We start from the raw sequence: 20,687 nt of genomic DNA, 5'->3' as shown, positions 1-20,687 counted from the left end.
CCCAAGCCGAGCCAGGCGCTGTGTTTACTCTCCTAATTACAGGGGAGGGGCCGGCTGACAGGCGAGCCATCACAGATTCCCCACAGGCCCGGGGCTGGGAACGCTACAAACACCCGCTGCTGTCTCCCAAATGTGAGGGCAATGTCCAACTGTCACGGGGGAGCCTTCACTGGCAAAACCCAAGGGCCCAAAGAGAGATATTAAAGACATGAGAGGAATTGGCAGAGTTGGCACTAACAGGGGGTACGCTTGAGAAGTCGAAGTGGGGAGCTGGGGGCATCGCCAAAGTGTCATTCAAAGCAAAGTGGGGTTTGGACAGGGCACAAACACTGATTTACACACACACACACACACACACAACAGTGCTCTCACTCTTATCGAACGAAGGCGGGAGATGTACCAGACGAGAAATCCAAGCAGTGGAGCCACCAAACCATGTGATGGAGCATGTTTGTAAAGAAAGTTAATTCACCGGATGACATTATTTACTCCTTTTTGATGATCTAAAACACCAGCTGTGTTATCTTTTTGCTGTTTCAATAAAGCACCTGGCCAATGATTACAGGTTTGGTAAGCACATACGCCTCATTTTGAAGGCAAAGGGGCATAATGTTTAAAGCCACACTCCATTTGACAATATGTTTTGCTTATTGATGCTTCACTCAGAGCTTTTTTCAAATTAATTTGCTAAAGGAGAAACTTTTCTCTGTGCTCGCCTTGAATATGAGCTAAGACACTGTGACATCGAAACGCATCTGGAAGTCAATCATGGTTGTCCAGTTTGCACCTTATGCCCCAACTGCACAAAAACCAACTAACACCCGCTAACATCTGGCTTTTTTTATTTAATGGGAAAGGTTAAAATCTGCATTTATTCTCTGGGTCAAATGATTCTGCAGTAGTCACAGGAATTTATCAACTCTGGCTCTGATCCGCTTTCATTGGCAGCAATGGAAATACAACACCCAGACACCCACTGATTAAATAAAATGTAAAAAAAAAAAGAAAAAAAAGAAAAAAGAAAAAAAGAGGTAACCAGTGTAACATTTTCATTGGCCTCTGCTGCTTTCTACTGTTTACTTCTACATCTTTTCTGGTGTATTTGTGTCATTAAATTTGACATACCTGTAAAAAAAACCCACACACAGAAAGGCATGATCGTCTGCTGCGGAACCATGTACAAAGCTCTGGTCTTTTTGCAGACTATTGAAATAATTTTAGAAAGTTTTCCAGTGTAAAAAGAAACATGTACAAATGGTCATTTGTGTGGAAAAAGGGGTATTACACAAGTGTGAGTTCACAAACACTGAGCATGGACTATTCAGTGACAGACAAGACATCTTATGTCCAGCAGTTAAACTTGTGAGATTATTGCATATTCATTGATTCTGTTTTTTTCTAAATGGTGAAGAGGGATCAGCTGCAGTTTTATGAATTTTTAAGATAATTTAACTTTTTTTGTGGAAAAACCATATCAGACACTAATTATTATTCAACGCTGTGTATCTTATATGTCGTACAGCATGTCTGGAGGGGGCCTTTAAAATTGGACTCATTAGACTTGCATATTATTTAATACTTTGCAACAAGTATGAAACGATACAGCCGCACAGTTTTCTACTTATGCAAAGTATGAATCACATTATGGAGAAAAGAAAGAGGCTTATTAATCTATGACTGCGGCTTTGATAAAATATACACAGAGTTTAATAAACTGTACCTTCAGTGTGCGTGTGTGTGTGAGTGTGTGTGTGTACACTAACCCTCCTACCAGGGAGGTATAATCCACTAGAGGTTGTAATGCTCCACTGCTGTTGGGGGGTCTGAGAGAATCCCTCTGGAGGCACGGTGACTGACCCTATCACACATTCAGGTCAAATAAAAAGAAAAAAAAACAGAATTGAGAGAAAGGTTAAAATCGTCTCCTCACCGGCTCTCCCATCCCAACGGCCGAGATCGTCCCGTTCCCTGCCAGCAACACACACCTCACCCCCGAGAGGCAAGACAAGAAAACCATTTGATAAATCATGAATAGTCACAGTTGTGCAAGTGCTGTGACCATTTCTAAAATTTATTATGGGGATTACACACAAAATCACACAATGTAACATTTTCAAATGTGTTATGAATGCCTCCCAGAATCCAATTCAAATCCTAGGTTACCAAATAAGCCTGAACAAATCCCCCACATTGAGTTCTTCCTCCTTTGAAGACTTGAGAGGTCCGGTCTGCAGGGCAGGTTTTACCACGCCATGCAGACACCTCAGCACACACAGGAGAGGGCTACTGAAGGTGCAGAGGGAGAGAGGAGGAGAGAAGGGTGGTAGTTTGACAATGACAGCCTTTATTTTCAAATTATTTTTTGATTACTTCCAACACAGTGTGACAGTAGGAAAGAAATGTTTTTTTTTTAGCAAGCATACAAAATTATAACATCGATTAAGAGTTATATCAGGTTGTAAAATGAGAATGTTTAATATAAAAGTGCTACTAATGTGTGTTTGTAGAAGAAGTATCAAGAGAGAAGTCAGGCTCTTAACACAGTTCAAGTTTAACCTTGAGGCGGCGGAGTCTTCTCCCGTCTTCCATTCGTCCTTGTCGCCTTTTCCACCAGTCTTGACTTTGCTCTCCTCATTGATGATCTGAAGGCGAACGCGTTTAATTGCATCCGTTTGTTTGTTGGTGAACTCCTGCACAAACACAACACAAACAATTATGGCACTAATTAAAAGGCATGTCATTAATGTCATTAATGGAAAGAGCAAACTTGGCAAACACACAGGCACAGCCGCAGCACTATCGACGCATCTTGTTTGAATTCGCAGAGGAAATATGTGTGGAAAATAAAAACCAATAATTTCATGATCAGCACCTTTTCATTACAGAGCACTAAAAACTAGACTCATTCAACAACATTTTCTATAATCTTTTTAAGCAGAAATTAGAGCCAAAGCTAAATTTGTAACATAGTTTTATAGATAAAATCCAAGACGCAGAGTGTCTCTTCTGTGTCAGTAAACTCTCCCCAAAATGACACTGAATGGGGTTTCTCCCCCTTTAATCCCCAGGGAGGAGACTGAACGTGTTTTGATGACCTTTAGGGTCAGTTACATGTTACATTACACAAAGGTTTAGCTCCTTTGTGATAAGAGAGCAGCATGGGGAAAGCCCTCTGTTTAGACACCTTTCTCACTACGCTCTGCACCTTTTTTTTTTTTTTTTTTGCAAAGCAGCAGCAGAGGCAACGTATCCATCAAACCTGCCAGGCTAATTAAAATACAGCTTGTGATTATCCTACTTCAGCTCCCCTCTCTCTCTCTCTCTCTCTCTCTGTCACCCACACACACACACACACACACAACCAAATACACACACACCGCATATCTATCCACAATAATTACCCTCTGTAGCCAGGTTTAAAAAAAGGACTGTGGTTTTATTCACTTTGCCCAGTGCGATACATACACATCATCCTAAATAAATAATAAAGATTTCTGAAACAAACCAAAAAAATAATCAGATTGTGTCATTTTTTTAGGCAAAATAATGTAATTCTGTAAAGCCAGAAAAGTGGTTGGAGGGTGTACAGATCTAATGTTTTAACCTAGTAGTTAAGGCATTAATAATAACTTTGTGCTTTTAATAACAAAATAAGAAAATAGGGGGAAATGTTGATGAAGGCAGCTTTTGAGTAACATATTGTTTTATAGCCAAAAGGCAATATGGACTGAGGTAAATTTAAATCCCAAATGCAGAAGGAAAAGCTTTTTCTTGACATTAAATATGATCATCATTTCTATATGATTTAGCTTTCTTGGATTTTTTTTTTCCCCCTTTTTTTCAGCTCTTTTTTAAAGCTCAGAATGAATTCCACCAACACATTCCTCACATTCAGCCATGCGAATATCAAACAAGGAGGGAAAAAGGCAGAGCAGAGGAGAGCTGCCTAGAGAGTTAGAGGATGTATATGTGTGCTAAATATGCAGCTTTAAATTCTGAGGAATCATAATCAGCATCTATGATTTATTTTGCAAATGACCCAACAGTTCAGTTATTGTTCTGTTCGGTTTTATTTTGTTCTATTTATTTTATTTTTTAATTTGAAAAAAATATCCACTCCATAATTTGTTGGTTATTTCTTTTTATGGGTGGATGAGAGCAGGGGGGCGCAGGGGGCTGCCTGCCCGGTAATTATCCAATCTTGAAATAAGATTTTTCTTTTCAAGGCTATCAAAGAAGGGTCAAACATCCATGCCTGCGCAATGCATTAGTAAAGATGTATAGGCTACGCATTAACTGGTAGAAATCACAGGTTGGAGCAGGCCTGGTGAAATCCTCACCCTCAGGTTGAGTGTAGCAGAGGCGGAGATAAAAGCCGTCGTCGTCAATTAGCCGGGAGTCAGTGGGAGCGCTGCTCGCCAGAGGCGTTTAACTCCTTCTCCCTTTAAACGTCCTTTTAAGATACAAAGTCCCCGCGGAGGGCCTGGCTTTACACTTTAATAAATTATTTAGCAATTTAAACGGTGAGATCCAGCAGATAACTGCATCAGACGTCATGATTTTCCACGCAGCAGTTTGAAAGTCTCGCGTTAGGGCGCATTACCATGCAGCTGCTTAATATGAGGAAATATTGACTTTTTTTTTTTTTTTAAATGTAGATTTAGTTGCAAACTGATTGTTCTTATGTTGCATTCTGAGACTATAATAGACGCTCTTATGGGCTCGATGTGTTAAGGCGTGAAAGTTAAACATTTTTTAAGGAGCTATAAGTCTCCTATTAATTTAAACTTCACATCAAGCGCTAAATATGATTTTTGTCTGAAGAGCTGGTGAAGATGTTACAGTAAAAATGTGGCCGTGACCTTTGTGATGGTCGTAAAGCGAACAGCAACATAATTAAAAATCCACCATCCCAAGACTGAATCTGTCCACCCGTTTGAAGCTGCACGCTGTGACGCATGTCATTAATTTGACATCAACATAAACAGGTGAGTTTATGTGATTTTGCTCCACTTTTCTCCATCGTGTTAGATGACAAAATACAACTGTATTATCCGGTGGTGAAATCACATAAAATCATAAAGAAAAACACAGGAAAAATACCTGAAGGTGTTGCAGCTCCTTTCTTCCAGACAGGCATCAAAACTTCCCCTCTGCAGTCTGGTCGTTAAAAGAAATCCGGAGGTTTATGATCCATTCATCCGCATCCGCTGATCGAAATCTGTCAAAAGAGATGTCACTGAGTTTGTAAAGTTGATACGTGTTGTATCAGTTTGTGTGAGCTCCCAGTATGCAGGCTGCAGCTCTGAGTGGAAAACCCAGTTCTCCCAGCAGCAGCTGTCACTGCACCTTTGACTCTGGCCTTCCACACGAACCACAGAGAGAGGCAAAATGACGATTCATAAAACCCACGGTCTGCCTGTGTTTATAAATCTAAATCAATATTCAAATCTGTTTGAAGTGAGCGGGTGTGTCCGTGCAAGCGCGCAGTGTGTGTGTGTGTGTGTGTGTGTGTGCGCCTGTGTGTGAGTGTGAGTGTGAGTGTGTGTGTGTGTGTGTGTGTGTGTGTGTGTGTGTGAGTGTGTAGGTGTTCCGCAAAGCCTCTTAAGATGATACATTTACCAAGCCGTGACAAAAACCTTCGGCATATTATTTTGAGATGGGCACGCAGGTTCAAAATTCAAGTGACATAGAGGGGGCTTATTTGTCCCTTGCAGCTTGTGGCTCCTCCAGCAAATATGAAATAATATAGACAATATTATAACATCAATTTTTTAAAAATTATATCATTATTATTATTATTATTATTATTATTACATGCTACACAAAACTTCAAAAATGCACTTTCTTATAAATGAAATAAAAATAAAAAAACAGGCCTACCTTCATATTTATGTCACATCTTCTTCCTGCAGAAAATGTGTCAAGTGACCGTCCCCAGCAGCAGCAGCAGCAGCAGCAGCAGCAGCAGCAGCGGCCTATTTGTTTTTTCTCCCCTTAAATTTCTCCTCATCTCTGGGTGCATGCACACTGCAGCTCCGGTGCCTGCAAGTCCTCGGCTGCTCGGTGTCTCTCGGTGGGAACTCCCCTGTACAATATTGTAGGTGAATTTTTGGTGCAGGCCTGTATCAGGCTGATGGGAGCAGACTGGCTGGCTCTGTGGATGGGAGGACAGTTTTAAGAAAATAAGTCGCTCTAAATCCCCTTTTTTTGCGACGCGCTGGAATGTGAGAGGACGGTGCAGCCTTCACATGGAGAGCCCTGCTTCAGTGCAGGCGATTTTTTTTCTGCTGTCTTTTTGTCACATATTTATTTTTATACTCTTTTATACAATACGTAGAAAGAGTAAAAAAAATGCTTGCATTTGTTTTGTTCGGATGCCTCAGTTTCATGTAAGGATGCTTAATTATTCCTGTATTGTTTGGAACTTTTTAAATGTTATTAAATCTGGGGAAATATATAAATCAAATTATCTGATGAATTTATAAGCAGTGTATCAAGATTAATGACGCATGGGAAAAATATTTAAAATATATAAATATGAGTATGTACTGACACCACTAATATACTGTACATGTATTATTTCATTTTTTTTATTTGCGCCCAGCCTTCATTTAACTTCCCTCAGTTTAATGCATCCACTGGATAACAGCGAACATAAAATATAATTTAAAAAAAAGACGACTAAACTGACTTTCCCTCGGTTTAAACTCCCCTTCTCGACATCCAACCGTTTATTTATTATCAATGTCCCCTCTCTGCGGTGGGATGGGGATGTTGTCAGTCGTTCTGTCGCTGCCATTGGCTGAGCACTGTGCGTCAAAAAAAGTAGCTGGAGACATTTGTTTCCCAGAAAAAAAAAAAGAAAAAAAATCCTCATCCTCCCCACCGGTGTGAGAGACTGAGACAGAGACAGACCTCAGCTCAGTCCTGCGGCTCCTATTGGCTGGCAGTTTGTACAAAATCCAACTCAAACCACTTCACTCACAACACACCAACAAATCCTAAAGGCGTACATGCAGCCTCCTCCATCACTGCGCCGCTGTCGCACCGCTCCAAAACCTGATGCAGCCGCTCCACGTTTAACTTTTATCCGCACTGTTGTTCTTTTACAGAAGAGGAAGAAGAAGAAGAAGAAGAAGACGGCTGCTTCTGCTTGGTTTTGTGTTTTTTTTATCCGCCAGGACGCCGCTTCTCTGTTCTGAGTTTTATTATTTCTGCTGGAGGAAAGCGAGTAGACAAAGAACTTTGCAGACATCGATATCAGGGTAAGTTTTACTTGTATTACTAATGGTATTATTAGTGAAAATATCAGCATTATTATTGGTATTATTATCTTTAATATTCCTATTATTATTAGCCTATATCGAATTAATGATCGGGATCGATTAAAATGAGTAAAATAGGGAGCCTACAAAACATCAAAAAAGGTTATAAAACCACGTTTAAACAGCTTACAAAATCAGTTTCTTTAAAATAGGCGAATATATCGGTGGATCTGGTGCTAAAATAAAACCCACGAAGAAGCTCAAAGAAATGCCAGTGAGAAGCTTTAGGCTGCAGATGAAGGCTAAACCCTCTTTAACTCAGCTTTTTTTTATTCAAGCAGAGACAGTAAGTGTGTCTGCTCACCAAACCCCATTTATAAGAACGCTCATTTTAACGATATAAATGATGTAAATGCACATAAAGATAATTATAAATGAAGGAAGATGCATTATCACAGTCTCTGCTACTAAAAACAAAGATTCAAAGCTAAATTAAAGCTTTACTGGTATTGTGATTGCATTTTTTAAAATAATAATTTTACAATAATTAGATTCATGGCTCATATTTTACAAATCTCACACTCACTCAATCTCTCACTGAGTGAAGCCACCGAGGACACCGAGTCCACATTCAGTGAAGTTTCAACTTGAATCCAAATCATTTCATGCTGCACACTTGTCCTCGACGTGGATTTACAGACGAAATAACGCAAGAAAAATGGATCATTTTTGGAGAGGGTGAGGCTGAAAGCTGCTGAACAGGAAAGCACAGTTAGGCCTGCTATCGAAATAATGTTTCGGGGCCTTACTTTTCCTCTCTGCCTCCAGAGACGAATCATTAAGGGGACAATAAACAAACACGTCACATTTTATATATATTTGAGGATCCAGTGACAGATTGTGTTTACGCGTCTAAACTGGCTCGATTAAATAAATATTTATAAGAATTACATGTCTTTTCTGAAGGTTTTTTTTTTTTTTTTTTCAAAGTGCTGATAATTATTCGCGTAAGACTGAATAATTTAATATGATTATAATTCAGCACCGGCTGCTGATCTGCAGCATCATTTTTAAGGAGCCTGAAGCACTTGCATTGATACCAAACTGCAGCTCCACTTAGATGCCACTCGGATTATCTCTTTAATTCATCAACAGGAAAAAAAACATTTATCATAATTAATTCTCGGACAGGGTGATTAATATTGAGCGGGTGTGTGCAACTGGTAGACGGGTGTGTTTTAAGTGTGACAGATTGGGATGAGGGGGTTAAAACCGTTGGATATTGGAGGAAAAAAAAATGCAACTAATCAAGACGCGCAGTGGGGATAACGGGTGAGGGTCACTGAAGTTGAAGTGACAGCAATCACATATTTACCAATCAACATCACAAAGCACATTTATGGCTGTTTAAACAACTGCAGCAATTAAGTGTTCAGTATGAGAGCATGTCTCTCTCTCGGAATAAATTCTTCTCTGCATCAAATAATCTCGTTTTTTTTTTTAAAAAAATAAATAAATAATGATAGTTTTCACTCTAAATTGCCCACGACATTTACAGCAATCTTATTATAAAATAAAATAAATTTATTCAAGACTTTTTAAAGACAGAGAATATTTTTAAAAGGGTTTGCCGTGTTAAACTGATGATGATCCTTTATGTTGGCGGTACGTGTTTTACAGAGTACATTTCCATAACAGTGATTTAAGTTATTCTTTCACATGGTGGTTTTCGGTTTACATTTATAAACTAATCTTTACATTAAATAGAGAGGCAATTAGAGGATAAAATGACGCTAAAGAAATACAGACTAATAGAGTAAAATAGTTTTTGCTTTGTTTTTGAGCTTTCTTTTAAAATTTCTGGGCAGTTAAAGTTCCTATATTTAATTTCATTGCGCTTCACACACATGAATGAGTGCCTTTAACAGAACTTTTAAGTGACTTGTTGCGATTCTAGTGTCGGTGTGTTGCTTTTTGTTTGTGGGAGGGGGTGGGGGGCTGTAGCGATGAGGACAGCTGGAGATGTGGTTGGTGCTTTTTAAGGAGCGCCGTGCATTTTGGAGAGAGGGGCTTATTTCGCGACAACAGACCTCACTGTCTCTTCACAAGGTGCCTCTTCATCGGTGTCTTTTACTCTTGTCATTTTTTGGAACAGGTGCTCAGTGTAACGCGGACCACACGGCGAACAGTGGACACCCAGTGCATATCGAGAGCTCCATCCATTTTTCAAAATTTTCTCCAACTTCAGCCCACAGACAAACATTAGCATGATGTCGTATCTAAAGCAACCACCTTACACAGTCAATGGCCTCAGCTTAACTACTTCCGGAATGGACCTTTTGCATCCATCAGTGGGCTATCCAGGTGGGTTTCAACTTTATTTTGAAGAATAAATAAGGAGCTATGAGAGAACATTGATGGCTTGGGGCTACAAACTTAATTGGATGGGAATTTTACAGTGTGTAATCAAGGTTAATTTCAAAACTCCTAAATCTAATAATGACTTTTGAATCGTGGGGGATACAATACAGGCTAGATGAGTGATATTAATTGCTAAAGAAATCGAAGAGATTACACAGGCTGTTTTATCAAACTTCTTGCGCAACAGCCCTCAGCTTGGAAGAAACTGCATTTTTCTCTTGTGTGATTTTATTTATAGATGTGCCTTTCGGATGATTACGGGCAAATTGCTTTGATTTTTGCTTAAACTGCATCACATTTTTGGCACATTAAATTAAAGTACGTCGAGTATAATTTGCCACCGGTGTTTAAGCCTCACGGGACTTGTGCGTAATTACGCAAACAACAAAACAAATATGTGTTCTGTTACGGATGTGCCTTTGATTACTTTTTTTTAAACTTGCCTTTTATATTTGTTTTTTTTTGTTTTTAAAAACATATCTCATTTAATTTACGTTTCTCCTCCACTTGCAGCAACACCACGGAAGCAGAGGCGAGAGAGGACTACTTTTACGCGCGCACAGCTCGACGTTTTGGAGGCGTTGTTCGCCAAAACTCGGTATCCGGACATATTCATGCGCGAAGAGGTGGCGCTAAAAATCAATCTACCTGAGTCCAGAGTACAGGTGAGTTAACGGAACATCTGCCATATTTGGAAATTAATCGATATGAATAAATATTTAAAGGGTGACGGAAAGTGTCTGTTATTTGTGAGACACCAAAGCAAAAATGGCACTGTGTGCCCAACACATTTGATTGATTAAACAACTAATGGACAGATTTAACAACGTGAAATTATGTATATCCTACGTCTTATTTAAGGGGATAAATACAAAACAAAAAAAAAGCTCGACTGAAACTGTTAAAAATCAATTTTATATCTGCACTGCGAGAAACACTCATGTTAACCCCTGACTGACAGACAGAATATCCAAAGCTTAGCATTTGTCTTCCTTAAATCAAGTGGAAAACTTTTGCCAGTGGGGTGAGATAATTCCACTTAACGGTGGATTTTTGTTTCGAGAATTTGAGCACTGAATTGAGACCGAGCTGTCCGCTGAAAAACGTGGAGGAGAAAAAAAAAGTCAACCAACATCTTGATTTGGACTGAAAAAAAACATTGTTTTTTTTTTTTACAGGGATCAATTAAAATTGGATATTATTTCAGTGAGGGGAAAAATAGTTTGTGCTCTAAATATTCATAGATTTGGAGTTGCATTTACACCCACAATTAAGGGATCTTGACAATAACGTTGTGTGACTCTTCCAGGTCTGGTTTAAGAACCGGCGGGCAAAGTGTCGCCAGCAGCAGCAGCAGCAGCAGAACGGGGGCCAGAACAAGGTGCGACCTGCCAAAAAGAAAAGTTCCCCAACCAGAGAAGTGAGCTCAGAGAGCGGGGCCAGCGGCCAGTTCACGCCCCCCACCAGCACCACCACAGTCCCCGCCGTCTCCACCACCACCGCCCCGGTGTCCATCTGGAGCCCGGCGTCCATCTCTCCGCTCTCAGACCCCCTGTCTACCTCCTCCTCCTGCATGCAGAGGTCCTACCCCATGACTTACACCCAGGCCTCGGGCTACAGCCAGAGCTACGCCGGCTCGACGTCCTATTTCGGCGGCATGGACTGCGGCTCTTACCTCGCTCCCATGCACCACCAGTTGTCAGGCCCCGGCTCGACTCTCAGTCCGATGAGCACGAACGCGGTCACAAGCCATCTGAACCAGTCCCCGGCGTCCCTCTCCACCCAGGGCTACGGGACGTCCGGCCTGGGCTTCAACTCCACAGCAGACTGCTTGGATTATAAGGACCAAGCGGCGTCGTGGAAGCTGAACTTCAATGCCGATTGCTTGGATTATAAGGATCAAACTTCCTCGTGGAAATTCCAGGTCCTGTGAACAGAGCAATCACAAAATAAGTGCACAAACAGTGACGATCACATCAGACACGGCGCTGCCATCCCTCAATAAAAACATCGGACTGGTTAAAATGTGGCTCGGCGAGGCAGGGCTCTCAGGGGCCTTTGGGGTTTTTTGGCATGATGGTTCCTCCTAGAGGAGAGGTTTAATTTATTTTAGCACTGGCAAAGAGATTTTTCTCCCCGTTCATTCACAGGTTGTAGCCCCTCATCCATGTCTGTCAGTGTGTGCCTCTATGCGTAAAAAACACCTGTTGAGGGCCAACACAGAGCGGACTCTGAAAGAAAAGTACACCACAGCCACGGAACTAATGTTTATCCAAGAACAAAACTCAAGTTAATTCTCCTGGTGAAGTGCTCGGGCTGGACAGACCTCCTTTAAGCTTCTTACACAACTTTGCCGCCCTGCTGGCAGAGAGACATGAGGATGGTGTGTGGACATGGATGCACTACTTTATTTAAGAAAAAAAGTGTTTATAAGGAATCAATATGTAGTTTCTAAGAGACAATCAGTGTGTGTCTTATATAAATGGTACATATGTGTTTTTTTTATCTGTGCTAGCCTTCGAAACTGTGATCTGTTGTATTGTATGCAATTTGTGAGCCCCCCTCGCATCAGACTCTCTGCTGTGATTTTAATAGATTTCTAACTTTTTTGGAACAAGATGCTAATGGTTAAAAAAAAACAAAAGACCCGCGCATCAGAAAGAGAGACAAGACTTTTCCAAGCACATGGTAGTAATAATCAAGAGTTAGCCATACTGGAAATGACTCTCGGCTGCTGAGAGCTCCACACTTGCTCCCCCTCCATTGATCTCAACACACGGTGATTGTGGATCCTTCACTGGCTCCAAAGATGGTGTGACCTCACCGCTGAAAAGACATGAATAAAGGTCCTGTGAGCTTATTCTTTCATCAAGAAACGATCTGTGTGTGTGTGTGTGTGCGTATGAGTGTGTGGTGGTAGGGAGAGAAAATGGAGAATGAACAGAGTGACAGGAAGTGTGTGTGTAAAATTAAGCGTGTTTTTTTTTAACTAAAGGAATATTCTTACACTAAAATAAAAAATGAATAATCACAAATGCATATCATACAATTTAACGAAACGAAATAGTATATATTAAAACCGATACAACATATGATAATTAGGCTACTTTATTATTTTTTATTTTAAATGGGGCCTTTCTTCAAAAATCTGACTCAATATGTAGGGAAAAGGAAAAGGAAAAAAATCCACAATTTAATAAGAAAAAGTGTTTTTAAAAAGTCTACGGCAGTTTTACATACCAATAATTCCAGTCTTATTTAGCCTACTTCCTTGTGTATAATTAGCTATTCCAACATATGTGATATTATAAATATTAACACAATATGGATTTAAATCACATTTCTCGTTTTGTTTCATATGGTAATGGGGAGACAATAACCCCGAAATATTGTAGGTCTGTTAAAGATAAATAACAAAATTAGAACGCTGCAAAAATAAATAAAATAAATAAAAATGAGCACAAATAAAAACTAGGCCTGAATAAATAAATAAGGGGTCATAGTTTTATCTTGGCTCTGGATTTTGTTCTTTTCTTAGTTTCCGGTACTGGTTTGAGAAAGCAGTGTGTTTAATCCCGCGGCCTCCAAGAGATGTTAATCCCAATATTTTGCCGGCGGGGGTTTCTCTGAGGCGCAGGGGCAGCAGTGGTCCCATTCAAAGCCCACCGCATGGGTTTACACGCCTGATCCCCAAATGTGCGCTCTAATATGAAGCCTAATAATTCATCTAACGAGGAAAAATGTAAACACACGTCAATATGTCATTAATCTATGAAGAAATAGCACCAATTTGCTTTAACTAGATTTCAGGAATAAGAAATGCAGCAAAACTTGAAATCCTCGGGGATATTAGAAAGTACAAAATGAACTAAAAATCACTTCTTGTGCTGCTGATTTTTTGGTAGTTGGCAGTATATGTGATCATTTCCGTAAATATGAAGCTGGGTCGCGATTTTAAAAAAGTCATCCAAGGGATAAAACCTGCAGAAACTCGGCACCAAAACCCACAAAGTTACTGCTTAAAGCAACATTGTGTGCTTTTGAACCTGAACTCAAGAAAAAAAAAACTCGCCATAATATTGCTGTCGAATTATTAAAGGGGCTATAAAGTGTGCAGATGACTTTGAAACGCGTTTTACAGGATTATAACTTTTTTTCTGTCACCTATATGCTGCATAAGGTGAATGGGGTTTATTTGCACATTTCTCGCGACGGTAAATAAATTGCTCTCTAACTCCACTGCAGAGGTTACAGCTGCTGCAAATAAATCGGATGAGTCAGATGGTGAAGGCTGCTTTTTATTTACTTTTTTTCCTTTTTTCTTTACCAACTCTAAAGTCCAGCGTTACTGTGAGCTTGACGACAGGAGACAATAAAGTCAGAGCGGCTATGGGATCTGTAATGAGTCGACATGGCTCTGCAGTGGGCTAATTGTTAGAAGTCCAACATTCAATTAGCATCCTTGACATTGCCAATAATCTCTCTTTCATTGGAGTCTCCACTAAAGGAGCGCACTAATTAAAAGCGTTGCTTGAAATAATCGAAGCGTTAAAGAGAGAAGAGCGACTTTGATTCCACTCCTGCGTGGACAAAAAATAGGTGTGTGTGTGTGTCTGCATGTGTGTGTGTTGTACTTTTGAAAGACTTAATTATACAATAGCCCGTATCCATAACTTATTCAAGGGTGAAGCAGAAATAGCTGTTTATATCAGGGTGCATATTTTAATTCATCACACGGGGCTGATTTTAATGTTAGAATATTCAAAAATCGAGTATAAAATCGCCACAATAACGACGCCAAGTTTAGCACCACGCATACGCATCGTTATGGCGATAAAACAATGCAACAATTGAACTTGTAAACAATAGCCTGGGCTGACAGAAGCCTGAATATTCATGAGACGCGTCTCCTCTCAGTGTCAACAACTCCACTATCCAGACTGCTCGAGAAAAAGAGACACACAGAAAGTGTTTCAGGCTGCGGGGTCACTTTTGAACAATAAAAAAAAGCCATTTAACGACTGATTGAGATGCATCAAGTGACTGGAAGGAGGAAGAATGAGAGAAAAGTTTGGAGACTCCATCAAAAGACGAAAAATATTGGACTCATTGGATATAAACAATTCCCTTTCAGCATTATCACAGACGATTATAAAATTACCATATGCGTAAAGTTTAAGTCACTACCAAACGCTAAATATCGAAGAAAAGATACTGTAAAATACACCAAGTTGATCTTTCTTTAAAAATCTGGGAAACCAATTGCCTTGAAAATGTAAGTAAATACAGCCTAACTATTAGTCTTAATTTATGTTTACTTTATACTTAATTGTTGAAGTTGTAGCAACTTAAAAATGACAAATTTAATTAAATCAATCTCTCTAAGTTTAAGCAACGTCAGTAAACCAAATTTACTGTGCTATATATCTGCATTCTGCTGGCGGCAAACTATCATATTTGTATTTTGTTAAACAGAAATCAAAGATCTCCTAACGCTATCATTGTCAAAAAAATGGTCTTTGTGAAGATCAAGTCAGAGTAACTTGGTTTACTGAAGTTACCAACACTTAAAAAGAAAAAGGTAATTCCACGTGCAACTTTAAATTTGCAGCATCTGTGCAAAATTAAGTAAATACTTGATTATAAAGTAGATATAAAGTAAGATTTACTTGCCTTTTTTAAAGGCAATCAGTTTCCAAAATTATTTTAAGTACGATCAACTTGTCAGATTTTACAGCGTAAGGCCCTTACAGCGTGATTTAAAGACAGAGCACAAAGTTTCACGCTAAACAAAGCACCCACTTGGCCCTAATCAATGCTCGCACTGATACATCCAATATCACCCAAAACACAAAGGCTCCACCCCGCTTGTTATTGTAACCTTGGAGCCTTCAAAGTGCACAAGTCATGAGGAGGATTAGACATCCGGCCTCCACAATGCTTCATACATACAATGAGTTTTAATCAAGACCAAAGCAGCGCTAAGGAGCATATGGGACCAACAGACGCTGCATTAATCCCTCTTGTTTTTTTTTTTGTCTAACAGCGGGCTGCACGGCACCCCTTTCCCCTCGTCCCCCGGCCTGGATGCTGTCCGGTCGGTCACAAACACGAGTCGTCCTCCGCAAAAAGCACCGGCCTGCTCTGAGGTGGTGTTTCAGGCCGCAACGCCTGCAGGAATGAGGACGGGGGGATTATTCACAGAGTATGTGGTCTGATTATGAGCTGTGAGAATGATATGAGAGCAGGTTGAACAAGCGATCCTATTTAGAAAATATCAAAAGGGATCAAACAGTCTGTCATAGTTAGGATATGGTGATTGGGAGATTCCCTTAAGGAGGGTTTCTGCAGAAGTCTGCAGGCATTTTCCCCTAAAAGCAAGCAATCCTACTATTTTGCTATTGAACTTTCAATGAATACTAAGGGTAAGAACTGGACATGAAAAGGCCAAAAAAACAAAAAAGAAAAAAATACCCTAGATTGTTTTGAGACAGACAAAGACAGATTACAAAAATTTCACAGATATATGGGCCATTTAAACATATTTGTTAAAATATAGAAATACATTTGTGGCTCTAAAAAAAAAAAAAAAAATCACAGTAATTTAGATTCAAATTATTGCTTTTATGTTCTTACAACTTGTTTGATAGCCTGCATGGTAGGGTGCATGATATGCACAGTATATGCATGTGTATTTATATGAGAATAAGTAATAGAATAATGATGTGGAAAAATGTGCCAACAACTAATAAAAAAACAAAAATAAATAATATTTTTTAAGCTAATCCAGCAGTATCCCCTTGAAAGTGCTTATCCAGGCTTAGTCGACATTTTCTGAAATTATTTAAGTTTGTGACATCATCAATGAATTTGATAATCTTGTCAAAGATTAAATTAAAAGGGTTTTGTATAGCCTACATAATAACAGATTTAGATGTTTTAAAAAATGAAGTCTAAAGAGATTTGAAGTAAGCGCAGTAAAAAGCATGTTATTTTAATTTCTCAGACTGCTCACACAAATCCGTGGATTTACAGAGATCCAAAACTGATAATGATACGAGCAGCTTGACTAGCTGGAGGTCTGTTGAAGCAAAGGGCCACACATTATTTCAACATGAGACAAATCGAAAATACTCAAAATGTTGAACTGTTTCTTTCATGACCTACAGTGATTTATTCTCACACTGCTGCAAATGTAGGGACTATGTTATTTATTTATTTCAGCAGGGTCCTTTGCCCACATAAGTGCTCTTTAAAAAAAAAAATCAGTCTCACTAAATATGCCTAAACATTTGGCTTATGATGTTCATAAGCCCCACAGGACACAGAGGGCTTATCAGTTCATTAGCCACTTGATGGCCTATTTCAAGTTATAGTAGCAGGGAGGAGGGTGATGGATGAGGATACAACCATCCATTACTGAGGCATATTTTGTTAAGCTATTCAGGGGCGCAGAAAAAAAACCTCAAACCCATAAGAAGATTACCAGATCTCAGCATATGTTAAAAAACACATTATTACTATGCTTATGGGGTCGAGTTAATACCTAGTTAGTTAAAGCTCACCTAGTTAGCAATAAAAGTCATTTTTTGACAAAGAATTTATGTTTCATTTTGACAATTTAGGACCAAGCATTCAGACTAAATCCACTTTTTTTTTTTTTTTAAATATCTAAAGAAAAATAACAGATATGTATAATGACCACATTGTTCTTGGTGAAAGTACCAACATATTAAAATGGTAAAAGTTAATGCACTTTAAGCTTACAGGTCTTTCAAACTCCTTGGATTAAATATTCACCGACCATTAATAAAAATCTCCTTACCAGACAAATGGAAATATTTTCATAGTGGATTATGCTTCATCCTAATGGTGATGTCCCGAACACAGCGGGATGGTAAAGAGTAAAGTGCTGAAATATTCGAAGTATAATCGCCCCTAACTGATGACTAATGGGCATTAATAATGCTGAAGTCCTATAGAGTTCAGACAATTTGGCCACTCAGTATTAAGTGGAGCCACATTAAGCTTCAAAGCAAAGGACGGTTCTCATTATTGCTTTGTTGGTTTCTGTCTTACATGTCGTACGTACGGCATGTAAAGCTATGATAGGAGAAAACACTTCAGCTATATGCAATCAAAAGTGCACTCATTTCCTAAACCAGGGACACTTTTGGAAAATTACAGAAGATCACTAACAAGTTAATAAGCAAACATTGATAATTAGCATGTATAATAAATTAATTGCCTGTTTTCAACCTTTTGACATTTGTTTTCTTCACTCATCTTAACCAAGAGGCAAATCCAGCCGCAGCAGCCCTGCACAGGTCAGTTCACACGGGCACTTCTAGGATTTAAAGACAGTGGAGGCTTAACCCCGACGTCAGTTGGAGTCCAAGCTCTATTTTGATGCATTTTACTGCACTATGGCAACTTTTTTATCATTCATAGTACAAAAAAAAAATCCCTGTGTGAATAGCTTCATTTCATTGCGAATTAGAAAATCGTCAGTGGGCACCATACTGAGGGCCACATTTGGCCGAGGCAGTAAGGTGAGTATCACTGCCCTAGACCTGCAATAAATGGGTTATTTCTGCAATGGAGATATGCAGGTAAATAAACTATTCCAGCAATTTACAACTCAAAATATGCATACTGACATACAAGTCCTCAACAAATGGTCCAGCTTATGTTTGGTTTCTCAGACGTTCTCGTGACCTCGGTCACTGGATGGAAGAAGCTGCCATGAAGATATCAGTTTCTCCTGCTATTCTACCCCAAAATTCTGCCGAAGGAAAGCCACAAGATGTGGTTGAAAGCTCCAGAAACAAGTGAGTTGGACATTTATTATTTTTTTCAAGCTGCAGGTCAAGCATGAACCTTCAAAGTTCAAAATATTTCAGCATGGTTTAGTCCGTAAAATGTACACTATCAGGGCGTGTGGTCTGAGCCAAAGAACTGATGGACACAACCCAAAGTAATCCTATCTGAAAACCCACTGAGTCATTGCAAAGTGAGATTTTTGGGGCATCAAATGGGAGTCAGAAACAATACAGTATATAATAAACTTCAGTAATGGTATTTAACAACATTTACATAGCAAGCTTTTGATATTCTCCTCTGGTTTAATACTTACTTTCAACTGAAATTGGAGGGAAATAGCAGGAACAACTGACATTTGACACTGCATGTAAGCCATGATCAAACTCCTTAGTTAATGGCCTCAAACACACCTTTTGATCACAAATAGCTTACAAATTTAATGACTTCATGGTGAACGGAGCCAATTTCTCTCCATTCTGCCAGTATTCTCACCACAGGCTACACGGTATATCAAAAACAGCTACAGTGTATCTCAAAAGAGGAGAAGTAGGTGCAATAATATAATTTACTCACATTTTAGACACATTATCCCTGGCCCCATGAATTCAGCAAAGTCAATGAATTATATAAAAGCCAAGATTTCTCTCCGTGGTAATACCAGTAACGACAATTTTTATTTTTTCTCCAACATGTTTAGACTCTATAAGTACACGGGGTCCTAGTTACCTGTGAAAGACCCACTTCTCTCCTCCTCATCACCAGGCCGCCGAGCCCACGAGACTCCTCATTATAACAATTAACACAGGTGCATGTGATGAGGCCTCCCTGATAATTTACACCTTTCTAACAAACACTCTATCTCTTAATCTCCTGCAAACACTATTCTCTTGTGAGACAGTGGGCCTATAGGAGGAACCAAAAATTAATTAGCTGCATCAAACAGATTAGAGCCCCCCCTAGATGGACAGTTAGTTCGACTGCAGTGCAGAGAGGGAGGAGAGGCAAATCAGCCCAAAGGCGGAATCTCTTCTTTGCTTATTTCAATATTTCATTGAGTGTTATACATCAATGAACTGTTTCAGGGTGTCATCGCACAGAAGCTAAGCCTTTTGAGTTCAAGGCCCCGCAAGTGTATGCCTTCGTCCAACGTGCCTCGAATACATGAAAGCACGCGTCTCTATCACACAAGTTTAGCTGAACTTTGAGAAACAGTGCAGCCACAAGACTGAGACACTTTTCTACCAGCAGCACAGACACAACTCTTAACTCAAAAATCAAGCCAGTTCAGCATCCAAACGAACATCTTCGATACAGTTAGTTACTTCTGCAGTGTGAATGTACGATGTACAATTGTACTCACAACTGCAGTTAGAATATTTACGCAGTATGGACCAGGCACAGCTACAGAGGCATGGATATAGGCTTTTTCCCATTACGAAATCCTCACATTTTACAATATAAATTCAGTTTCTGCCAACTGCACAAACGCAGCAACAGATGCCTGCTGAAAAAATGACGCTCAAGGGCCTGAAAGCCAATATGGCCGTTAGGCAGAGACAAAAAGTGCTTCTCATAATGCAGACCAAACATGTAATGTGGCTTAAGGGTTAAGAATCTCCTCTAAGTGAAATCTTCCAGGGACAGCCAAATCTCTCTCTTTCTTCTTATAAAGCTAATTTGACAGTTTTAAAATCCCTCCATGATCAATTTTACCTCTTGTAATCCCCCCTTTCCCCCCTCCACCTGTTACTGGGTGTGCATGCGTGCCTCCCTCTCTCCTGAGAGCATATGGGGCAGTGGCTGACGCAGGGAGTCGTTGAGTGTGGGGACAGATGCAGCCTCTTCCCTCCCCTCCCCCTCCTCGTCCCCCCTCTCAGTCCACCCACCACCACCAGCCCTTCCCTCCTATCCACCTGTTTAGGTCACAGACCAGGGGGATGAGTGGCTGTGCGCGTGCCACACCAGCGGCTTGGCCACTTCTTTGTTATCCCACCCAAGACAAAAGGGTATTTAGGGAGGCCGGCTGCCTGCCCAAGGGGAACACAATGCCATGAGGCTGCCAGGCCTGTGGACTCGGGACTGTCGATCACATGCCCGCTTTATGTGAATGAGCGTCAGGGGGCATCTGTTGAGTGTGTGTGTGTGCGCGTGTGTCTAACCTGAGGTCTTATGCCA

At 40.0% G+C, this 20,687-nt stretch overlaps 1 protein-coding gene and 1 long non-coding RNA gene across 2 annotated transcripts; one reads left to right on the top strand and one right to left on the bottom strand.

Moving 5' to 3' along the window:
- Positions 1 to 2,100: 2,100 nt before the first annotated feature.
- LOC121953272 (uncharacterized) lies at positions 2,101 to 11,499 on the bottom strand. Its single transcript, XR_006106497.2, has 4 exons — positions 11,365 to 11,499; positions 5,884 to 6,157; positions 5,104 to 5,221; positions 2,101 to 2,690 (listed from the first exon to the last, which is right to left on the bottom strand). It is a non-coding gene; the product is annotated as an uncharacterized LOC121953272 (long non-coding RNA).
- otx2b (orthodenticle homeobox 2b) lies at positions 6,929 to 12,549 on the top strand. The gene is made up of 4 exons (XM_042500985.2): positions 6,929 to 7,268; positions 9,424 to 9,632; positions 10,203 to 10,354; positions 10,999 to 12,549. Exons 2-4 carry the CDS (start codon positions 9,536 to 9,538, stop codon positions 11,620 to 11,622), a joined length of 873 nt encoding a protein of 290 aa, XP_042356919.1. The 5' UTR covers positions 6,929 to 7,268; positions 9,424 to 9,535; the 3' UTR covers positions 11,623 to 12,549.
- The last annotated feature ends 8,138 nt before the right edge of the window (positions 12,550 to 20,687 follow it).

The sequence above is a fragment of the Plectropomus leopardus genome, chromosome 14 (genome assembly GCF_026936395.1).
Source record: "Plectropomus leopardus strain MGB_pleo_1.0 chromosome 14, ASM2693639v1, whole genome shotgun sequence".
NCBI classification, from domain to species: Eukaryota; Metazoa; Chordata; class Actinopteri; order Perciformes; family Serranidae; genus Plectropomus; species Plectropomus leopardus.
Note: the sequence above shows the minus strand (reverse complement) of the source record. Positions and strands in the feature narration are given on the sequence as shown.